We start from the raw sequence: 23,946 nt of genomic DNA, 5'->3' as shown, positions 1-23,946 counted from the left end.
TGTATAATCTGCATATAAATGGAGAGAGCATCCTACTGCCTGAGCTATGTTGTTGATATAAATTGAGAAGAGCGTGGGGCCTAGGATCAAGACTTGGGGTTCAGGCAGTGGCTGAGACAGCAGATGTTCTGACTTTATTCACTGTACTCTTAGAGAGAGGTAATTAGCAAACCAGGCCAAGGACCCCTCAGACACCAATACTCCTTAGCTGGCCCACAAGAATGGAATGGTCTACCATATCAAAAGCTTTGGCCAAGTCAATAAAAATAGCAGCACAACATTGCTTAGAATCAATGGCAATGGTGACATCATTGAGGACCTTTAAGGTTGCAGTGATACATCCATAACCTGAGCGGAAACCAGATTGCATACCAGAGAGAATACTATAGACATCAAGAAAGTCAGTCAGTTGATTATGACAAGTTTTTCCAACACTTGATAAACAGGGCAAAACAGAAATAGGCCTATAACAGTCTGGATCAGCTTGATCTCCCCTTTAAATAAAGGACGAACCGTGGCTGCCTTCCAAGCAATGGGAACCTACCTCAGAGAGGAGAGAAAGGTTAAAAAGGTCAGAGATAGGCGTGGCGATTATAGGGGCAGCAATCTTAAAGAAGAAAGGGTCTAAACCATCTACCCAGATGTTTTTTGGGTGTCAAGTTTAAGGAGGTCCTTTTGCATCTCGGACTCAGTGACTGCCTGCAGGGAGAAACTTTGTAGTGGGCAGGGGGAAAAGAGGGAAAAGAGGGAGGATCATCGGGGCTAGTCACATTAGAAGGGGTGGGAGATGAGGAAATGTTGGACGGGCAAGGAGGCATGGCTGAGTCAAATAGGAATCCTGACTTAATGAAGTGGTGATTTAAAAAGCTCAGCCATAAAAAGCTCAGCCAAGCTCAGCCATCAAAACAAAAGGCAGTGACTTTGTCTGCTGCTACAGAATCGGGGATTCAATCGAGCAACCTTTCGGTTACTGGCCCAATGCTCTAACCACTAGGCTACCTGCCAACCACACAATAATCAGTGTGTCCTTGGTCCTTGTACCTCCAGTCTGGCATCAATCACTATAAACAGATATGAGTTTACTCCATGACATGCAGCATCTAGTCTAGTGAACATTACAGAAAGAACACTGGACATAATGTGTATTACAGAAAGGGAAAATATATAAATATGCTAAACATTGTTAATCACTCTAAACTGAATATGAACTTTGTTCACCCTGAATATTACCATTACGATGATGATAAGTGACTGACACAACTAGCTAAGTATTACATTTTATTAACTCCTTCATACCCCAAGATGGCATTCTAGGCAGAGAACTATAGTGCCGTGAAAGACTGGCCAACATGACTGTGTTGTGCCATAACACGGTCACACTGTTTACTGTAGTCTGAGTAATAAACCATTGAGACACCAAGTCAACATTTCATCTCAACTTTGCCCTCATCGAGTTCCTGAAATTATAGAGAGAACAATATGAAACTTCATTGTAATCTCAACACCAAGGTGGAATCCTTCACACATTTATTACATGAGTCATCAGATTGTTGTCCCCAGACAATGTTTCAGGTCAACTGAGTTAATCTATTTAGTCTCACAAAAGTATACAGATTTCCATGATCTAATTTCTAATTTGTCAGTGTGTGTGTGATCGTGTGTGTGTTTGTGTTTGTGCACGCTCGTGCGTCCATCATTGCATACGTGTGTGTGTGTGTGTGTGTGTGTGTGTGTGTGTGTGTGTGTGTGTGTGTGTGTGTGTGTGTGTGTGTGTGTGAGATTGTGAGATTGTGCGTTCATGCCCTTGGGGCAAGAGTTAATGTGTGACAGTCCCAGCCCATAGCAGCAGACCACCAGACCAGAGTCATGACAACCTGGAGAACATCTGCTAAACTCACTGGCATTCAGATCAACTCACACACCAGCTGGGACAACAACGCTAAGGTAGGTAAGGAATAGTGTTTGTGTGTTTGTGTGTGTAGGCCATGTGTGTGCATTGCTGCCTCATATATTTCAAGTATGATCTTAGTTCTGTCACCTCTGTGAGGTTATTTCCATTTGTTTATTACAAGAAAAGTTTGTTGTTGTGGACTCATTGTCTCATTCACTCTCCCATTCTGAGAAATGTAGACCTCATTCCACCAGTCATGTGGTTAGACTAATGAGTCAAGCTGGGAGAGCGAGAGGGGGGAGAGAAAGGGGTGTAAAGTGAATAAGAGGGGGTCAAGTAAAAATAAATTACACAACAGGGCCAAAAGTATGTGGACACCCCTTCAAATGAGTGGATTTGGCCCCACCCGTTGCTGACAGGTGTATAAAATCAAGCACACCACTATGCAATCTCCATAGACAAACATTGGCAGTAGAATGGCCTGTAGTGAAGAGCTCAGTGACTTTCAATGTGGCACCGTCATAGGACTTTCAACAAATCAGTTAGTAAACTGTAAATGCTGTTATTGTGAAGTGGAAACGTCTAGGAGCAACATCGGCTCAGCCGTGAAGTGGTAGGCCACACAAGCTCACAGAACAGGATCGGCGAGTGCTGAAGCGCGAAGTGCGTACAAATCATCTGTCGAACACTCACTTCCGAGTTCCAAACTACCTCTAGAAGCAACTTCAGCACAATAACTGTTCGTCAGGAGCATCATGAATTGGGTTTCCATGGCCGAGCAGCCGCACACAAGCCTAAGATCACAATGCACATTGCCAAACATTGGCTGGAGTGGTGTAAAGCTCACCCCCATTGCACTCTGAAGAAGTGGGAAAGCATTCTCTGGAGTGATGAATCATGCTTCACCATCCGTCAGTCCTATGGACGAATCTGGGTTTGGCGGATACCAGGAGAACGGTACCTGCACGAATGTATAGTGCCAACTGTAAAGTTTGGTGGAGAAGGTCTGGGGCTGTTTTCATTGTTCGGACTAGGCCCCTTACTTCCAGTGAAGGGAAATCTTAACACTACAGCATACAATGGCATTCCAGACGATTCTGTGTTTCCAACTTTGTGGCAACAGTTTGTTGAAGGCCCTTTCTTGTTTCAGCATGACAATGCCCCTGTGCACAAAGTGAGGTCCATACATAAATGGTTTGTCGAGATCAGTGTGGAAGAACTTGACTAGCTTGCAGAGCCCTGACCTCAACCCCATCAAACACCTTTGGGATGAATTGGAATGCCGACTGTGAGCCAAGCCTAATCGCCCAACATCAGTGCCTGACTAATGCTCTTGTGGTTGAGTGTCACGATCGTTATATAAATAATCGGACCAAGGCACACCGTGAGTAGAGTTCCACGTTCCACAACAAAGAATTAACGAACGTGCAGTACGTAGCGCACATAGGCACTAAACAAAACAATATCCCACAACGCAAAAGGGACACACTAAGTATGATCCCCCAATTAGAGTCAACGATATTCAGCTGCCTCCAATTGGGAACCATACTCACACATGGCGGCTCCGGTGCGGGACGTTGCACACGCTCAGACCACGGATCCGGCCATGAAGCCGGGCTGAACGCCGTGCCCGGACTGGGCACCGGAGCAGAGGAAGGCTCCGGCCATGGAGCGGGACTGGACGCCGTGCCTGGACTGGGCACCGGAAGGGTCTCACATCCACCCAGTATTTCCTCCCATGTCCAACTCTCCTTTACCTCCTAGGCACGCTGCTTGGTCCTGTAATGGGATATTCTGTCACAACCATCGTTTAAATAATCGGACCAAGGTGCAGCGTGAGTAGAGTTCCACATATTTATTTTTGTGAACCTTCAAAACAACAAAGAATTAATGAACGTGCAGTACGTAGCGCACATAGGCACTAAACAAAACAATATCCCACAATGCAGGTGGGAAAAGGGACACACTAAGTATGATCCCCAATTAGAGGCAACGATATTCAGTTGCCTCCAATTGGGAACCATACTCACACACCAACATAGAACTATAATAACTAGACAACTCCCCTCGTCACGCTCTAACCTATTACACCATAGAGAACCCAGAGGGCTCTCTATGGTCAGGGCATGACACTGAGTCCCCACAGAAATGTTCCAACATCGGTTATTGCAGCAAAGGGGGGACCAACTCCATATTAATGCCCATGATTTTGGAATGCGATGTTAGACGAGCAGGTGTCTACATACTTTGGGCCTTGTAGTGTATATTGGGAAGTGTAGTTGTATGTGAGGAAAAAGGACCAAATAGTTGAGACGGAAAAGGTTAAATGCTTCTGGGGGAATGTTTGAAATGCTGTAACTGTATTAAAGTAAATGGGACTTTAAAAGGGGATTTGGGTAATGAGGCTCTTTATCTTTTTCCCCAAAATCTGATGAACTTATGAATACCGTTTATATGTCTCTGTGTCCAGTATAAAGGAACTTAGAGGTTGTTTTGCGAGCCAATGCTAACTAGAGTTTGCGCAATGACTCTAAGTCTATGGGTAAGCTAACAGATACACATAGACTTCCAGTCATGGAAATTACTTTCATCTTAAGTGCGGGTAGGTAGGACCTTTAAATGTAGTTGTTTCTACATTGTATAGTCTCTGGAGAGTTGTCCTATTAGTCATGTGTATTTCTTTATGTTCAGAACCTCAACTGTAACTGGTGCACACAACGACTCTGTAAAATTGTTTTTATCTTTAAAAAACATTCCTAGAAGTAGGAGTAGAGTGAATAGATGAGGAGAAAACACTGAGGAGCTTTTCCCCTCACATCTGTCATAAAACCTTTCGTAGAGAAACACACAGACGCACACAACACACATCAAACATCACATGCTCTTACACAGCAATATACAGTCATTCACATAAAAGTGTAAACAGGCACTTGTAAAGGTACTTTTTTCATTCGGGGCACCAGCGTAGTCAAACTGTTTGAAAGTTGGCAACTCACTTGCTTACAGCAGCAAGTGAGAATGAGAGTGTGTGCTTGAGAGAGAGGGAGAGAGAGAGATTTATTTACGTTGATTTATTTTCCCTTTTGTACTATCATTTGCACATCGTTACAACACTGTATATACAACATAATATGACATGGGAAATGTCTTTATTCTGTGGAACGTCTGTGAGTGTAATGTTTACTGTTCATTTTTATTGTTAATTTCACTTTTGTTTATTATATACTTCACTTGCTTTGGCAATGTTAACATATGTTTCCCATGCCAATAAAGCCCTTGAATTGAATTGACAATAGGCAGACCTGGCTCTCAAGATAAGACAGACTATGTGCACACTGCCCACAAAATGAGGTGGAATCTGAGCTGCACTTCCTAACCTCCTGCCAAATGTATGACCATATTAGAGACCCATATTTCCCTCAGATTACACAGACCCACAAAGAATTTGAAAACAAATCCAATTTTGAAACACTCCCGTATCTATTGGGTGGAATACCACAGTGTGCAATCACAGAAGAAAGATTTGTGACCTGTTGCCACAAGAAAAGGGCAACCAGTGAAGAACAACCACCATTGTATATACAATCTATATTTATGTTTATTTATTTGATTGTACTTTAACAATTTTCACATCATTACAACACTGTATATATACATAATATGACATGTGAATTGTCTTTATTATTTTGGAGCTTTTGTAAGTGTAATGTTTACTGTTCATTTTTTATTTTTTTTATTTCACTTTTGTTTATTGTCTATTTCACTTGCTTTTGCAATGTAAACATACGTTTCCCATGCCAATAAAGCCCTTAACATTGAATTGAGAGAGAGAAAAAGGAGAGAGAGATAGAGGGCGAGAGAGAGGAAAATAGAGAGAGGAGAGAGAGAACTGGTGTAGGGATAGAAGAAGACAACTTGAAGTCAAGCTTGCCGACAGCATTTTCACACGTTTGTGCTAAAATGTGTCTCCCTCTCTAACAATCCAACGAGAGACACAGAGGGAGAGTGAAAGAGGGACGGTGGGAGAGTGAGAGCGAGAACAAGAGAATGAGAAAGCAACAGTAGTGTCTAAAAATGTAGCCGCTCTCTGTCCCTTTGTATTCTCACTTTCTCTTTCAGAGTTTGTAGCTGTTGAAAGCAGAGCCATAACTTGGCTGTGCATTGTGCGTTGAAGACTGACCCTGTTGAGGTGCAGTATGTCTATCTCATCTTATTACTGTTGTACAGCTTAGCCACTTTTAACAGAAACCTGTGAAGTCTGTAGCCGGGAAAAAAAAAGTCAGCTTCTAAAACGATTGTTGAAACTTAAGTTGAAACTCGAAAGTGCTGAATCAGAAACCTGGTTGGTAAACTTTAGTTTCATTCTTCTGTTGGTTTCTCCAACATGCTGACATAACATAGCAGAGCAATGTAATCTGTTCTAAAAGGAGAAGTGATGTGGTTTCCGGTTGCTTTTGAAACATAGGACACATCAATTGCTTGTCTTAACTCAACTGACTTCTCCAAAGTTAAGCTTTGGCGTTTGATGCCATTGCTAGATAAAGCTGTAGTCTCCGATTGGGCATCTCGAAGGGAGCTTCAGCCATTGGACTTTTCTCCAACAGTGTCAGTACAAGCCATGCCCCAGGAAAACACTATCTACTGAGGGAATATTCGTCAGATGTTCTAATTTCAATGTCTTTCTTTGTTTTGCATCACACTGGAATGTGCTGCTTGCTGTAATGTTATTACTCACTTCATATACTGTGTATACTTTACACACATATCTGACAACCTACGGCACATGGGACAACTGTGAAGTGGTGTTGTAATCAGACCAAGCATCTGTCTGCTTGAGCAACGGATGTAGCCTGGTCCGAGATCTATTTGTGCAGGCTATCCAACTCTTTTAGTTATTGTAGGAGTTAGCAAGACAGCAAAAACCGATCTGGGACCAGGCTAACGGAACTGTGTTGCTGTGGTCAGATGCACAGTGTATTTCACGCTGACGGTCAGGGCCGTTCATGCTCTTACTCATTTTCTCTGAATTACGGTTCCAGGGATTTTGATTCAACTGTATGACTGTTTTTGCTCGTTCAGGGTCTCGTCATCATGGATGAGATGGAGGACAAGACTTCTGAGCAGTCAGACGAGAGTGATGTTGAAGCTGACCTAAGACGATCATCCAAGATCCAGCCAGAAAACAGAAGAACATCTAGATGGAAGAATGGTGCGTAGTGACATAGTTATCAAATTGTACTATGGGTAAAAGTCTGATCAATATATGGTCTTTGTCAAAAAATTATTCCTGGTTTGTTTCTCTTCTTTGTTCTATTTTTTCCCTCTTGGCAAGTTTTTGGGATAAACAAACCCTTTTCACAATGTCCCATTTTATTTATTTACCCTTGATACCTTTTTTAATTATTTCTCAATGTTTTGACTCTCTCTCCTTTTTCATCACTGTTAAAATCTCAGAATGTGTTATTGTCAAAATGAACACTCTCCTACCGTCTCTCTCTGCCCCTCTCCCTTCTGTTTCCCCCCTTTCCCTTCTCCAGGTCAGTGTGTGCTGGCAGTACCAACCTCCTCCATGCTGAGCCCCAGGTTTGATCTGTCGCTCTGCAGGGCTCTGCTGGAGAGGGACGGCTTCCAGGTCAGAGCAAACACACACATACACAGAAACACACACTCTCTCCCTCTCTCTGGGTGTCCACTGGCCATTTTTATTCTCATCAAATGTCAAGCAGCCTGTCCACTTGTGTGGGGAGCTTGAACTAAACTCAGCAAAAAAAGAAACGTCCTCTCACTGTCAACTATATTTAACTGTGTAAATATTTGTATGGACATAACAAGATTCAACAACTGAGAAATAAACTGAACAAATTCCACAGATATGTGACTAACAGAAACGGAATGATGTGTCCCTAAACAAAGGGGGGGTCAAAATCAAAGTAACAGTCAGTATCTGGTGTGGCTCCAGCTGCATTAAGTACTGCAGTGTTGCCAGTTCTTGCTGTGAGATGTTACCCCACTCTTCCACCAAGGCACCTGCAAGTTCCCGGACATCCCCTAGCCCTCACCATCTGATCCAAGAGGGCCCAGACGTGCTCAATGGGATTGAGATCTGGCATCTTTGTTGGCTATGCAGAGTACTGACATTCTTGTCTTGCAGGATGCAAGAAATCACGCACAGAACAGGCAGTGTATGGCTGGTGGCATTGTCATGCTGGAGGGTCATGTCAGGATGAGCCTGCAGGAAGGGTACCACATGAGTGAGGAGGATGCCTTCCCTGTAACGCACAGCGTTGAGATTGCCTGCAATGACAATAAGCTCAGTCCAATGATGCTGTGACACACCGACCCAGACCATGACCAACCCTCCACCTCCAAATCGATCCCGCTCCAAAGTACAGGCCTTGGTGTAACGCTCATTCCTTCGACAATAAACGCAAATCCGACCATCAGCCCTGGTGAGACAAAACCGCCGCTCATCAGAGAAGAGCACTTTTTGCCAGTCCTGTCTGGTCCAGCGATGGTGGACTTGTGCCGGTGATGTCTGGTGAGGACCTGCCTTACAACATGCCTACTAGCCCTCAGTCCATCCTCTCTCAGCCTATTGCGGACAGTCTGAGCACTGATGGAGGGATTGTGCGTTCCTGGTGTAACTCGGGCAGTTGTTTTTTTCCATCCTGTACCTGTCCCGCGGATGTGATGTTCGGATGTACTGATCCTGTGCAGGTGTTGTTACACGTGGTCTGCCACTGCGAGGACGATCAGCTGTCCATCCTTCCTCCCTGTAGAGCTGCCTTAGGCGTCTCAGCACGGACATTGCAATTTATTGTCCTGGCCACATCTCCTCATGCCTCCTTGCAGCATGCCTAAGGCACGTTCACGCAGATGAGCAGGGACCCTGGGCATCTTTCTTTTGGTGTATTTCAGAGTCAGTAGAAAGGCCTCTTTAATGCCCTAAGTTTTCATAACTGTGACTTTAATTGCCTACCGTCTGTAAGCTGTTAGTGTCTTAACGACCATTCCACAGGTGCATGTTCATTAATTGTTTATGGTTCATTGAACAAGCATGGGAAACAGTGTTTAAATTCTGTGAAGTTATTTGGATTTTTATGAATTATCTTTGCAAGACAGGGTCCTGAAAAAGGGATGTTTCTTTTTTTGCTGAGTTTAAAGGAACTTGTAATCTAACTTCCTCTATCAGATGTTTTTTTTGTCTCACCAAAATATAGGCCTACTGTTATTTCAATCTGAAAAGGTTTCATGAAGAAAAACGTGCTAAAGCCACAATCTTGAATTTGTGTGTCAGCAAACAGCCCCAAAACTTAATTTGCTAGGATGGAGAAATGCAAGCAAATTCATTGATAAAGTTTTGCATGCCACGACTTAGTCCATGAGATCAACATGATAGTTGAACATATTTTTAAGCTATAGGCAATAGTTTGTTTAAAATAGACTTAAACTAAATCAAAATATAAACCATGGAGTGAGGCCACGATTCCAGCCTATTGCCCCTTTTAGGCTATGCACCTTTTAAAGGCAATGTTTCCATGCTCGTAGAGACAAACGCTGTCGGCTCTGTCGGAAATTACTTTACAGATCGGAATGAATCCCCGGCCTATCCTTATATTTTGGGTTATGATGGGGTAAGACCGGTGTACTAAGCTCATGAAGCATTTTTAAGTTATATTCTTAAAAATCAGTATACCGCGTCTAATTAATTGAAATAAAATTGAACCGCAGTTAATGTTGAATTTTTTTTACCTCAAGTCAAAGTTGTTGGCCAAAACATCACATCCAGTGTGTGTTTTTGGTGTCAAAAGCCCTGTACCAAAACATGGCACAGGAATTATGAGAAGAATACATCTCCAGAGGTGATATGACTTCTGGGTTGCGTGCCAATACCCCCTTATCTAGACTGGCTGTTGTGATGCATTTGGAGCGGAGCGGCTGGACACCTTCTTCCCGATAGCTAAAGAACCAACCCTTCTGCGCATGTGCAGGATTTGTTTGGCTGCCCAGAAAACAGGTTACACTGGACAATTTCAATGATGAATGGAGAAGGGAAGGTGTCCAGGGGGGTGGAACTGGGGCGGAACGAGGCGATTCCCTTTGGTCTCTCAGCATCAGCCCCTTTGAGCACAGGGAAGTGAGAAATAACTTTCTCTCTTTTATCTCTTTGAATTTGTTTTTGTTAGGTTCTGGCGTCAATTTGACAGATTAAACAGCTTCAGTAAAGGCTGAGGTTAATAGTACATTCATATAACATTTACTTTGAGATAGTGGATGTGTCACGTCTGTACATGATCCGCCTATGACATGATGCCCACCAGCCAAACCTTCCTTCTGTAAATTAGAATAAAGGACAGGATCCACTGCAGCCCAGCATACCTACCTGCCTACCAGCCCAACCAGAACCATGTTTCTGTTCCTCTGTGCTGTCTCTATCTTCAGCATTGCTTTGGGTATTGAACATGACACTCCTGACCAGGGTGAAGAGCTATCCCAAAAATCCTGCCCCATGGGCTGGTATGACTTTAATGGATGCTGCTATAAGTACAATTCCACACGACTGGACTGGGCAGCCGCTGAGTCATACTGTGTGATTTAGGGAGCAAAACCCTAATCAAGACTTTCGACCCTTTAGAGTTCTAAACCTGGATCAGGTTGTCTGAGATAGTTAGGGAGAGGCAGGGCCAGATAATGCAGAGTCCCTGGGCCCAGGCCAGTGGGGGGCCCAAGAGGCAGCAAAACATTTTTAAAAGTATATATTCAGTACCAGTCAAAGGTTTGGACACACCTGCTCATTCAAGAGTTTTTCTTTACTTTGACTATTTTCTACATTGTAGAATAATAGTGAAGATATAAATAACACGTATGGAATCATGTAGTAACCAAAGAAATTGTTAAACAAATCCAAATATATTTTATATTTGATATTCTTCAAAGTAGCCACCCTTTTTCTTGATGACAGCTTTGTACACTCTTGGCATTCTCTTAACCAGTATCATCTGGAATGCTTTTCCAACAGTCTTGAAGGAGTTCCCACATATGCTGAGCACTTGTTGGCTGCTTTTCCTGCTTTTTTCATCTGATGCAGCACTCCATCACTCTCCTTCTTGGTCAAATAGCCCTTATACAGCCTGGAGGTGTGTTTGGTCATTGTCCTGTTGAAAAACTAATTATAGTCCCACTAAGTGCAAACCAGATGGGATGGCGTATTGCTACAGAATTCTGTGGTAGCCACATCATTTTAACCTAGTGGGAGAAAATCAGAGTGGCTTGAGTGGGGCCCAGAAAAGAAAAGTACTGAAAATAAAACAACAGCAAGAGCAAGAACTTTTAAAAAAATGCCCAAACTGACTGTTATTTGATTTATTCATTTTCTTGGTACTTTTTACCTCTTTTTTTCTCCCCAATTGGTAGTTACAGTAATGTCCCATCACTGCAACTCCAGTGCGGACTCGGGAGAGGCGAAGGTCGAGAGTCATGAGTCCTCTGATACATGACCCGCCAAGCCGCACTGCTTTTTGACACACTGCTCGCTCAACCCGGAAGCCAGCCGCACCAATGTGTCAGAGGAAACACTGTACAGCTGGCGACCGAAGTCAGCGTGGCCCACCACAAGGAGTCGCTAGAACGCGACTGGACATGGACATCCCGGCCGACCAAACCCTTCCAATTTATCGGACGATGCTGGGCCAATTGTGCGCCGCCTCATGGGTTTTCTGGTCGGGGCCGACTGCGACACAGCCTGGGATCGAACCCAGGTCTACAGTGATGCCTCTAGTACTGTGATGCAGTGCCTTAGACCGCTGCGCCACTCGGGACATGTCACTGGTTATTGTTCTGTGCAACACATTGTCCTTTGTGTCTATGACAACCAAAGGTCTGCAATCGCACATACGAGAGATCAACCCATTGCCAGAGTGGGTGCCTTGTGCTGCACATATTCTGAATTTGGTTGGGGTAAGTACTGTGAACTGCCTTGAGACAGATTCGTTTTTCACATTTGTGCTGTCAATATTTAACTTTTGCTCCAAATCCACTTGGCGATGGCAGATTGTTAAATCAGGTTTACAACCAAATGAAAACAGTTGAAGCAACCCGCAAATCTCTTTCTGGTATGAGGTGGTCTGCACATGCAAATGCCTCATAAGCATTATGCCTCATGTCACCGCTTTACAAACCTGACGCACAAAGACATAGACGACGCAAAAAAAACATGCTGGTGAGTCAGTCGTAAGCGGCAGAGCCTGATGTCATTTATCAATGACAGGTCAGCAGAAATTTACCGGCGGTAAATTTGTTATCATTGACACACAAGTTGGATAGGAGGTATAAGTCATACAAAGAGCTAAAGAGCCGTTATACTCTGTAACTGTTTTAAAGTCCCCACTGACCTCATGGTGAAGTCCCTGAGCGGTTTCGTTCCTCTCCGGCAACTGAGTTATTGAGGTGACTGTATATTTGTAGTGACTGGGGGGTATTGATACACCACCCCAAGTGTAATTAATAAGTTCACCACTCAAAGGGATATACAATGTTTTTTAAATAAATATGTCACACACACTTTTACAAACTTTTGACCACCCACATCCCTGACACATATTGCAGGTCAAAGTCTTTTTTTCCCCGCATCTTTTTTCCCTTACCTTGTTTATTTTGTGGAATGCATTTTGGTAATGTATGAAGTCCATTGCATGGAAAATTACATTTAGAATACATTATTACCATGTATCCACTGTTTGGTTCACTTGGTTTCTCCACTGTAGATTCCTGTGGCAGACTTTGAGACACCTCTAGACATTGCACTGGATGTGCCATCGGTCAGGAGATACCTGTTCCTTAACTCTTCTCTCATCCACTTCATCATGGCACCGGTAGGGTCCCTCAAATTCTTGATTAATAACAGAAGGGTGATTCTGTTATTTTTTTATATTTTTTTTTAACATCCATTACATTATTCACAATAGTGTCCAGTATCTGTTGATCTCCTATACCATCTGGGTGTCTTCTACTAATGTGTCCTGTATTTGTTCAGAGTTAGTATATTCAATTTATACTGTGTATCATTTTATCTCCCCTCCAGATTATATATGTGGTGATATGGTGTGCTGTGTTCTCCACTCTTCATATGTATCTCTCGGTCACTGACTACTGGGTCCTCTGCCTGTCTGTCAGTCTGGTCTCCATCTTCCTCACCACATTCATCATCGTCATCCTCTACTACAGTAACAAGGAGGTGGGTGTTCAATCTGTTTATCAGTCTGACAGCACTTAATGTTTTACTGCTTTGGGCTAAAGTAGGGTCATACAGAGGGTATCTTGGTAGTCTTAAACAAATCTACTTTGAAGCAAAAGTATACACCTCACACACATGGTTATGGGCTTAAAAAAAGAAAACACCTAGTCAGATACAGAATTGAAATGTATTACATTTTGAGTTTGCGTCGCAATTACACTTTACAGTGCATTCAGAAAGTATACAGACATCTTCATTTTTTTTACATTTTGTTATGTTACAGCCTTATTCTAAAATTGATTAAATTGTTTTTTCCCCCTCATCAATCTAAACACAAATGAAAATATGACTGAAGTCATTGCAAATACATTTTTGCCACTAAGTGGGCATGTTTAATTAATTAAAGTAAAAGTTATCAAAGCTCTATCGCAATTGCCGATCTGTTGTTAGAACGTGTTAGATTGACAGTAACAGTAGTCAAATTAGGCTTCAGGTAAAACATTTAAAAAAGTTTTAAAAACACTGGCTGTTGTTGACAAGCATATTTAGTTAATGTACATATTATTAATATTAAATTCAGTGATTAAAATGATGACCGCATCCTCAGTAGCCAATTCGGGCAGGCTATTGGGAGAAACAAGCATGTCTAACCTCGAAATCGCCTCGCTATTCATGTTGAATACATTTTTCTGTTAATTTGAACTAAGCAAGCTGCTAAATCGTTCAGTTTACAGCTTGCCTACATCTTATCTAGGCTAATGTAGACTACCTGAAATGAGATGTAGGCCTATCAGGAGCTATAGGCATCCTTCCTTTATCTAAGCAAACCATGGCAAAGTTGATTATAAACCCAGATTTTAGTCTGTAGCCTATGCCTATTGAAATGACAAATCAATCTCGCAAATCGGCCATTTATAATGGTTTGTAGTCTTAACATCTGGCACATAACAGCACATTTGCCAGAAAGTAGGCTAATATGTTTTTTTTTTATGTTCGTCTAAGTGTTTCTTGCTCAGAGATTGAGATCCTCTGTCCAACTTTCCTCACTTAAACTCTCCTGTCAGATTTATCTATAGTTATGCACATGCGCAAATGGGATTTGTTTACAATTATAAACCTGATTCCAGCCCTGAATGCTGATTGGCTTAAAGCTGTGGTATATCAGACCATAAACCATGGGAATGACAAAGCATTTTTTTTACTGTTCTAATTATGTTGGTAAGCAGTTTATAATAGCAATAAGGCACCCCAGAGGATTGGTTTGTGGTATGTCAAATAAAATTTTATTGGTCACATACACATGATTAGCAGATGTTGTTGCGGGTGTAGCGGAATGCTTGTGATTCTAGCTCTGACAGTGTAGGAATATCTAACAAACTACATAACATATACCCAATACACACAAATCTATGTAGGAATGAAGACTCTATGGGGCAAAAAAGTATTTAGTCAGCCACCAATTGTGCAAGTTATCCCACTTAAAAAGACGAGAGAGGCCTGTAATTTTCATCATAGGTACACTTCAACTATGACAGACAAAATGAGAAAAAGAAATCCAGAAAAATCACATTGTAGGATTTTTAATGAATTTATTTGCAAATCATGGTGGAAAATAAGTATTTGGTCACCTACAAACAAGCAAGATTTATGGCTCTCACAGACCTGTAACTTCTTCTTTAAGAGGCTCCTCTGTCCTCCACTCGTTAACTGTATTAATGGCACCTGTTTGAACTTGTTATCAGTATAAAAGACACCTGTCCACAACCTCAAACAGTCACACTCCAAACTCCACTATGGCCAAGACCAAAGAGCTGTCAAAGGACACCAGAAACAAAATTGTAGACCTGCACCAGGCTGGGAAGACTGAATCTGCAATAGGTAAGCAGCTTGGTTTGAAGAAATCAACTGTGGGAGCAATTATTAGGAAATGGAAGACATACAAGACTACTGATAATCTCCCTCCATCTTGGGCTCCACGCAAGATCTCACCCGTGGGGTTAAAATGATCACAAGAACGGTGAGCAAAAATCCCAGAACCACACGGGGGAACCTAGTGAATGACCTGCAGAGAGCTGGGACCAAAGTAACAAAGCCTACCATCAGTAACACACTACGCCGCCAGGGACTCAAATCCTGCAGTGCCAGACGTGTCCCCTGCTTAAGCTAGTACATGTCCAGGTCTGTCTGAAGTTTGCTAGAGAGCATTTGGATGATCCAGAAGAAGATTGGGAGAATGTCACATGGTCTGATGAAACCAAAATAGAACTTTTTGGTAAAAACTCAACTCGTCGTGTTTGGAGGACAAAGAATGCTGAGTTGCATCCAAAGAACACCATACCTACTGTGAAGCATGGGGGTGGAAACATCATGCTTTGGGGATGTTTTTCTGCAAAGGGACCAGGACAACTGATCCGTGTAAAGGAAAGAATGAATGGGGCCATGTATCGTGAGATTTTGAGTGAAAACCTCCTTCCATCAGCAAGGGCACTGAAAATGAAACATGGCTGGGTCTTTCAGCATGACAATGATCCCAAACACACCGCCCGGGCAACGAAGGAGTGGCTTCGTAAGAAGCATTTCAAGGTCCTGGAGTGGCCTAGCCAGTCTCCAGATCTCAACCCCATAGAAAATCTTTGGAGGGAGTTGAAAGTCTGTGTTGCCCAGCACCCCCCTATCCACATCGATGGAACAGTAGTGGAGAGAGTAGCAAGTTTTAAGTTCCTCGGCATACACATCACAGACAAACTGAATTGGTCCACTCACACAGACAGCATCGTGAAGAAGGCGCAGCAGCGCCTCTTCAACCTCAGGAGGCTGAAGAAATTTGGCTTGTCACCAAAAGCACTCACAAACTTCTACAGATGCACAATCGAGAGCATCCTGGCGGGCTGTATCACCGCCTGGTACGGCAACTGCTCCGCCCTCAACCGTAAGGCTCTCCAGAGGGTAGTGAGGTCTGCACAACGCATCATCGGGGGCAAACTACCTGCCCTCCAGGACACCTACACCACCCGATGTTACAGGAAGGCCATAAAGATCATCAAGGACATCTACCACCCGAGCCACTGCCTGTTCACCCCGCTATCATCCAGAAGGCAAGGTCAGTACAGGTGCATCAAAGCTGGGACCGAGAGACTGAAAAACAGCTTCTATCTCAAGGCCACCACTAACATTGAGTGGCTGCTGCCAACACACTGACACTGACTCAACTCCAGCCACTTTAATAATGGGAATTGATGTAAATATATCACTAGCCACTTTAAACAATGCTACCTTATATAATGTTACTTACCCTACATTATTCATCTCATAGGCATACGTATATACTGTATTCTATATCATCGACTGCATCCTTATGTAATACATGTATCACTAGCCACTTTAACTATGCCACTTTGTTTACATACTCATCTCATATGTATATACTGTACTCGATACCATCTACTGTATCTTGCCTATGCTGCTCTGTACCATCACTCATTAATATATCCTTATGTACATATTCTTTATCCCCTTACACTGTGTATAAGACAGTAGATTAGGAATTGTTAGTTAGATTACTTGTTGGTTATTACTGCATTGTCAACTAGAAGCACAAGCATTTCGCTACACTCGCAACATCTGCTAACCATGTGTATGTGACAAATAACATTTGATTTGATTTATCACTGCTCTCGAGGAGATCTGCATGGAGGAACCAGCAACAGTGTATGAAAACTTACAGAAAAGTTTGACCTCTTTTTTTATTTTACTAGGCAAGTCAGTTAAGAACAAATTCTTATTTTCAATGATGGCCTAGGAACAGTGGGTTAACTGCCTGTTCAAGGGCAGAACGACAGATTTTGTACCTTGTCAGCTCGGGGGTTTGAACTTGCAACCTTTCGGTTACTAGTCCAATGCTCTAACCACTAGGCTACCCTGCCGCCCCTGTCATTGCCAACAAAGGGTATATAACAAAGTATTGAGATAAACTTTTGTTATTGACCAAATACTTATTTTCCACCATAATTTGCAAATAATTTCATAAAAAATCCTACAATGTGATTTTCTGGATTTTTTTTCTCATTTTGTCTGTCATAGTTGAAGTGTACCTGTGATGAAAATTACAGGCCTCTCATCTTTTTAAGTGGGATAACTTGCACAATTGGTGGCTGACTAAATACTTTTTTGCCCCACTATACATATGGACGAGCGATGTCAGAGTGGAACGGACTAAGGTCCAATAGAATAGTATAGAAAAATAGTAAGCACACATGAGATGAGTAATGCCAGATATATAAACATTATTTAAAGAGAAGAGGCTCAGTTGCACCCCCTTCACCACACTGTCTTTGTGGGTGGTCCATTTCAGTTTGTCAGTGATGTGTACGCCAAGGAACTTGAAGCTTTTCACCTACTCCACTGCGCTCCCGTCGATGTAGATAGGGGGGTGCACCCTCTGCTGTTTCCTGAAGTCCACGTTCATCACCTTTGTTTTGTTGACATTGAGTGAGAGGTTGTTTTCCAGGCACCACACTCCCAGAGCCCTCATCTCCTCCCTGTAGGCTATTTCGTCATCGTTGGTAATCAAGCCTACTACAGTTGTGTCTTCTGCAAACTTGATGATTGAGTTGGAGGCGTACTTGGCCACGCAGTCATGGGTGAACAGGGAGTACAGGAGGGGGCTGAGCACACACCCTTGTGGGGCCCCAGTTTTGAGGATCAGCGGAGTGGAGGTGATGTTTCTTACCTTCACCTCCTGTTGGCGGCCTGTCAGGAAGTCCAGGACCCAGTTGCCAGGGCAGGGTTCAGACCCAGGGACTCGAGCTGAATGATGAGCTTGGAGGGTACTATGGTGTTGCATGCTGAGCTATAGTCAATAAACAGCATTCTTACATAGGTATTTCTCTTGTCCAGATGGAATAGGGCAGTGTGCAGAGTAATGGCGATTGCATCGTCTGTGGATCTATTGGGGAGGTAAGTTAATTGAAGTGGGTCTAGGGTGGCAGGTATGGTAGAGGCGATATGATCCCGAACTAGTCTCTCAAAGCACTTCATGATGACAGAGGTCAGTGCTACGGGGTGATAGCCATTAAGTTCAATTACCTTTGCCTCCTGGGTACAAGAACAATGGTGGCCATCTTGAAACATGTGGGGACAGCAGACTGGGATAGGGAGAGATTGAATATGCCCATAAACATACCAGCCAGCTGGTCTGTGCAAGATGGCAGCATCGCAACTAGCTCTTAGAAAACGTTGCAGTATTGTTTTTTATGTACTACTTTTTACATTATTAGCTCAGGAAATGTTTTGTGTCATTACATACAGCCGGGAAGAACTACTGGATAATAGAGCGGCAGTAACATAACTACCAGCATTACGACCAGGAATACAACTTACCTGGAGCAGATCCTTGTTCACTCTCCCCAGAGCAATTAATCCAAAATATTGTCGGCGGCTGAGTTTCATGATTAACGACTCATGGTGTAATTCTAGGAACATACATGAACTCAAGTCATTTTGTTCACCCAACCTAGAATACCTCACAATTAAATGCAGACCATATTATCTCCCAAGAGAATTCTCCTCCGTCATCACCACGGCCGTTTACATCCCACCTTAAGCCGAAACCTTGACGGCCCTCAAAGAACTTCAATGGACTTTATGCAAACTGGAAACCACATATCCTGAGGATGCATTTATTGTAGCTGGGGATTTTAACAAAGCAAATCTGAGGACTAGGCTGCCAAAATTCTATCAACATATTGACTGCCCTACTCGCACTACTAAGACTCTCAACCATTGCTATTCAAACTTCCGGGATGCTTACAAGGCCCTCCGCCGCCATCCTTTCGGCAAATCTGACCATGACGCCATCTTGCTCCTCCCATCCTATGGGCATAAACTCAAACAGGAAGTGCCCGTGCTTTGTACTATTTGGCCAATATACCACGGCTAACGGCTGTATCCAGGCGTCATGCTTAAGAACATGGTTAGCCATGGTTTATTGGCCATATACCATACCCCCTTGTACCTTATTGCTTAAACGAGATAGCAGTAAAAAGAGGTAAATCGACAGCCATAGCAGTAAAACGAGGTAAATCGACAGCCATAGCAGTAAAACGAGGTAAATCGACAGCCATAGCAGTAAAACGAGGTAAATCGACAGCCATAGCAGTCAAACGAGGTAAATCGACAGCCATAGCAGTCAAATGAGGTAAATAGACATCCATTGATGGAAAATGATCTGGCGAGTTCAATAAGGGCAAATTGTCTTTTCTCGAGGCGACATATTCAAATTCCTTTATTACGTCATGTCCTAGCTCGCAATACTTATTATTTTGAGGAAAACAAGATTTGCTTCTAACGTCATTACAGGTTACTACAATATTCCGTATTTGGCTCAATCGCGTTATGGAAAAGGGTAAATTGTATAAATATACAACTCTTGCTGTATACAAATACAATTGGTCTAGTTTTCAGGCTTTTTGGGCGGGTTTTGAGTGGGTATTGGTCAGAAATTTCACATGCAACACTCGTGTCTGAGCGGTACACACTAAGTCACTGCATAGGGAGGGATACTCATACATGCTATATTATGACACTTCTACCGAATAGGACAGGTTCTACATAGCTGGAAAGGTCAAAGACTGGAGAAACCATATGTGCATAGGTGCTGCACAGAATATTTGCACATTTTTCCCAGAAATTGATTTACGCCTAGCTAAAACATCAATACATCAGCATTAACCATTTTAGACTAATGTGAATGAGGCCATCTTTTCCGGTACATCTGAAAAGATTATCAAATGGTTGTGATGGAATAATGACATAATAACCATAGCTTCAATAAAAGGTAAGTCATTATGTTTTTTTAACCAATGGCTTATTGGTGGTTTATTGGATAACGTATTGTTGTGATCAAACCGAATGTGCATGGGTTTCAATGGCTAACGTGAGCAGGGCAAATATATAATATGGATTTTTGGGCAAGGACATCTGCTACATGATGAAAATGTAAATGAGCAGTGAGCAGCTGGTAATTTATGGCTCTGCTGACAGCTGGGGATTTATGACCTTGTGTTGGAGGGGAGCAAGGCTGATAAAGATCTTAACTGGTGATTTGGCTGGCTGAGGGCCTGTTTGACATAGAAACACCTGATTTTCAGCAGTTTTAATTGCAACTTAAATGAATTATGAAAAATATGAATGAAATCCCACTGCAGGAAAACATAGACTTAATGGGCAGCCTAATTATAAAATGCCTTCTCATCTTTAATCGCAGTGCTAAAATTAGTAAGCTGTGGTAGCAACATAAATTATGCATCGATATTAATAGGAATACATCTGTGCTTGTGGAAGCAAATGAATAGACTACATAGATATGCCACACAAGAGGTATGAAGATAATTATTCAGACACTTTGAAACCTATGTGGTTCATTATTGAACACGATCAATTCTATAGAGATATTGGACTGGAGTCTGAAAACAGTTTTAAGACCAAAAAACATTAACGTAGATCTTCCTACAGATAAACATCAACATTGACGTGCGACTCATCCAGGTGAATGAGAGGCTGAGCCAACATATGCTGCTGGTGGGCGTGGCTGACTGGGTGCAGAACTGCACTGGAACTCTACAGGTAGCCTACAGTAACCTGCACATATAGGCAGCTCAATCTGAGATGGAAGACATTTTGTGTCAAACCTTTTTATCACACTCCCTTTCTTGTAATCGAGATTACTTCTAAATATCTTTACTGTTTTTTGTGGTATAAATCTAACCGCATTGACTGATCATTATGGCAAGACACTTTGAAGTTATATCGATGAATTGATTCCGTAGTTGAATTGAAATAGGCCCTTTCATATCCTAAGACAGTAACAAATGTTCTAGCTCGTAGGAAGTCAAAACAAAAAAGGGAAGAACTTTATTAGCGGCATCAATCACTATCAACAGATACAGTGGGGCAAAAAAAGTATTTAGTCAGCCACCAATTGTTCAAGTTCTCCCACTTAAAAAGATGAGGCCTGTAATTTTCATCATAGGTACGCTTCAACTATGACAGACAAGCAGCTTGGTTTGAAGAAATCAACTGTGGGAGCAATTATTAGGAAATTGAAGACATACAAGACCACTGGTAATCTCCCTCGATCTGGGGCTCCACGCAAGATCTCACCCCGTGGGGTCAAAATGATCACAAGAACGGTCAGCAAAAATCCCAGAACCACACGGGGGGACCTAGTGAATGACCTGCAGAGAGCTGGGACCAAAGTAACAAAGCCTACCATCAGTAACACACTACGCCGCTAGGAACTCAAATCCTGCAGTGCCAGACGTGTCCCCCTGCTTAAGCCAGTACATGTCCAGGCCCGTCTGAAGTTTGCTAGAGAACATTTGGATGATCCAGAAGAAGATTGGGAGAATGCCATATGGTCAGATGAAACCAAAATATAACTTTTTGGTAAAAACTCAACTTGTTGTGTTTGGAGGACAAAGAATGCTGAGTTGCATCCAAAGAACACCATACCAACTGTGAAGCATGGGGGTGGAAACATCATGCTTTGGGGCTGTTCTTCTGCAAAGGGACCAGGACGACTGATCCGTGTAAAGGAAAGAATGAACGGGGCGATGTATCGTGAGATTTTGAGTGAAACCTCCTTCCATCAGCAAGGGCATTGAAGTTGAAACATGACTGGGTCTTTCAGCATGACAATGATCCCAAACGCACCGCCCGGGCAACAAAGGAGTGGCTTCGTAAGAAGCATTTCAAGGTCCTGGAGTGGCCTAGCCAGTCTCCAGATCTCAACCCCATAGAAAATCTTTGGAGGGAGTTGAAAGTCCGTGTTGCCCAGCAACAGCCCCAAAACATCACTGCTCATGAGATTTGCATGGAGGAATGGGCCAAAATACCAGCAACAGTGTGTGAAAACCTTGTGAAGACTTACAGAAAACGTTTGACCTCTGTCATTGCCAACAAAGGGTATAATAACAAAGTATTGAGATAAACTTTTGTTATTGACCAAATACTTATTTTCCACCATAATTTGCAAATAAATTCATTAAAAATCCTACAATGTGATTTTCTGGATTTTTTTTCTTCTCATTTCGTCTGTCATAGTTGAAGTGTACCTATGCTGACAATTACAGGCCTCTCATCTTTTTAAGTCGGAGAACTTGCACAAAAGTGGCTGACTAAATACTTTTTTGCCCCACTGTACCTGAATGAGATGAATCCACAACAAGTCTACCCACTGGGCACAGATGTCAATTCACCGTCTATTCCACATTGGTTCAATGCAATTTAATTGAAATGATGTGTAAACAACATTGATTCAACCAGTGTATGCCCAGGGGGTAGTAACCATAGTCCCGCACTTTGAGTGTCACTAACGCAACACGGGAAATGATGTGTATTACAGAAACTCCATATGCTAAATATTGTGTTGATCACTCTAGACCAAATATGAACTTTAGTCATCTAAACTGTCCTCATTACATTCATCCATCTGTCTCTGTTTGTTTGTCTCTAACCGTCTGCCTGCCTGTCTGTGGTCTCGTCTCGCTCAGCTGTTCATTGTGTACTGGGATACGGCCCGCTGCTTGAGGACACTGACTGAAACTCTAGAGGAGATGAGCTTTGTCGGAGACGAGGCCCAGGTAGGTACATCACGATGTCCCGATGTTCGCTCTATTGATTTGTGTCCGTGTTCTCTTTGGCAAGGCTTTCAGTAGGGACATTCTGTTTTGGGAAGCCAATGGGATATAATATGCATAGATCGATATTGACAAATCTCTGTGTACAGTTATAAGGAATTGTCTGAGCAAAATTGAAATTAAATTGGACATTGACAATAGGAGACATTTGAGTATTACATATTGTGTTTTAGGCCTATTGTGTTTTAGGCAATCTTGTGATGATCACCATTCAGTGTTTCTGTGTTGCACGAGCAGACAATGCACTGTAACAGGTTCCCCTCACTCCCTAGAAGAGACTCGAGAAGAGAATGTCCCACCTTGTCCTGGTGTCAGAGGTCATGACCCTTGACCCTGTGGCGGTGGAGTCAAGTGTTAATGAAGGTTCTGATGAGGAAAGGCCCCTCTTGATGAACAATGAGGCTGGAGGCAGTACCTCAACCAGCCAGAGGGAGGACACCAAACTCACTACTAACTACATTTTGGTACCGGACCAAATACTACCAGCTCAGGTTAGTTAGACTGCTTTCAATAATACTTGTAATCTTATGTTACAATGTAGACACCTCGCTAAAGGATTTTTCTTTAGTGCCTCATGTTGAACAAATGGTATTCCAGATTAGTGGAGGCTGGTGGAGGGAGAAATCTGGAGGACGGGCTCCAGCCACCACTGTTTAAGATATACCCTACCTATAGACTGTAGCATGTGTTCAATACAGTATTACGAAGTCTCTTTTGTTGTTATGTTATACTAACATATCCCTTTTTGCAGGCCAAAGCACTCCAACTTCTACTGACCTACGGTGCGGTGTATGTCAAGCTGTTGGTATCTGAAAAGCTGCCAAACTCCACACACCACCCCCTACACCACAGGAGGAATCACTGCACCACTGCCTCCCTTTGTCTCTGTCAGTATATAAAAACCAAGGTCCTAGGATTATAAGACTGGGACACAGAAACGCTGATGCGTTCCACTTTAAATAATATGTTACTGTAGGACAATAGAATATTTGCACTGACAATATAAAAGTCACGATTTAGTACCCACTTGTGTACGTTTTGCATTAAATTATACAAACAATAAATATATATCTTTAAGAGGTTTGTCCTTATGTAGACAGGGATATTAATTTACGGTTCATGCA

General features: G+C 42.6%; 1 protein-coding gene across 5 annotated transcripts; it reads left to right on the top strand.

Moving 5' to 3' along the window:
- Positions 1 to 1,839: 1,839 nt before the first annotated feature.
- LOC135552339 (transmembrane protein 268-like) lies at positions 1,840 to 23,899 on the top strand. 5 transcript variants are annotated; one of them, XM_064983905.1, is made up of 10 exons: positions 1,840 to 1,944; positions 6,011 to 6,085; positions 6,971 to 7,100; positions 7,429 to 7,523; positions 12,655 to 12,762; positions 12,972 to 13,124; positions 20,637 to 20,747; positions 22,676 to 22,765; positions 23,095 to 23,313; positions 23,574 to 23,899. In XM_064983905.1, exons 3-10 carry the CDS (start codon positions 6,983 to 6,985, stop codon positions 23,742 to 23,744), a joined length of 1,065 nt encoding a protein of 354 aa, XP_064839977.1. In that variant the 5' UTR covers positions 1,840 to 1,944; positions 6,011 to 6,085; positions 6,971 to 6,982; the 3' UTR covers positions 23,745 to 23,899. The 5 variants fall into 5 exon arrangements, with proteins under 5 accessions (XP_064839977.1, XP_064839975.1, XP_064839976.1 ...); XM_064983903.1 differs by having other exon boundaries at positions 1,841 to 1,944; positions 6,011 to 6,080; XM_064983904.1 differs by having other exon boundaries at positions 1,865 to 1,948; positions 6,011 to 6,080.
- Positions 23,900 to 23,946: the final 47 nt, after the last annotated feature.

This window comes from Oncorhynchus masou, chromosome 13 (assembly GCF_036934945.1).
Source record: "Oncorhynchus masou masou isolate Uvic2021 chromosome 13, UVic_Omas_1.1, whole genome shotgun sequence".
Taxonomy (NCBI): Eukaryota; Metazoa; Chordata; class Actinopteri; order Salmoniformes; family Salmonidae; genus Oncorhynchus; species Oncorhynchus masou.
The sequence above is the reverse complement of the archived record's forward strand: the minus strand, read 5'-3'. Positions and strand labels throughout refer to the sequence as shown.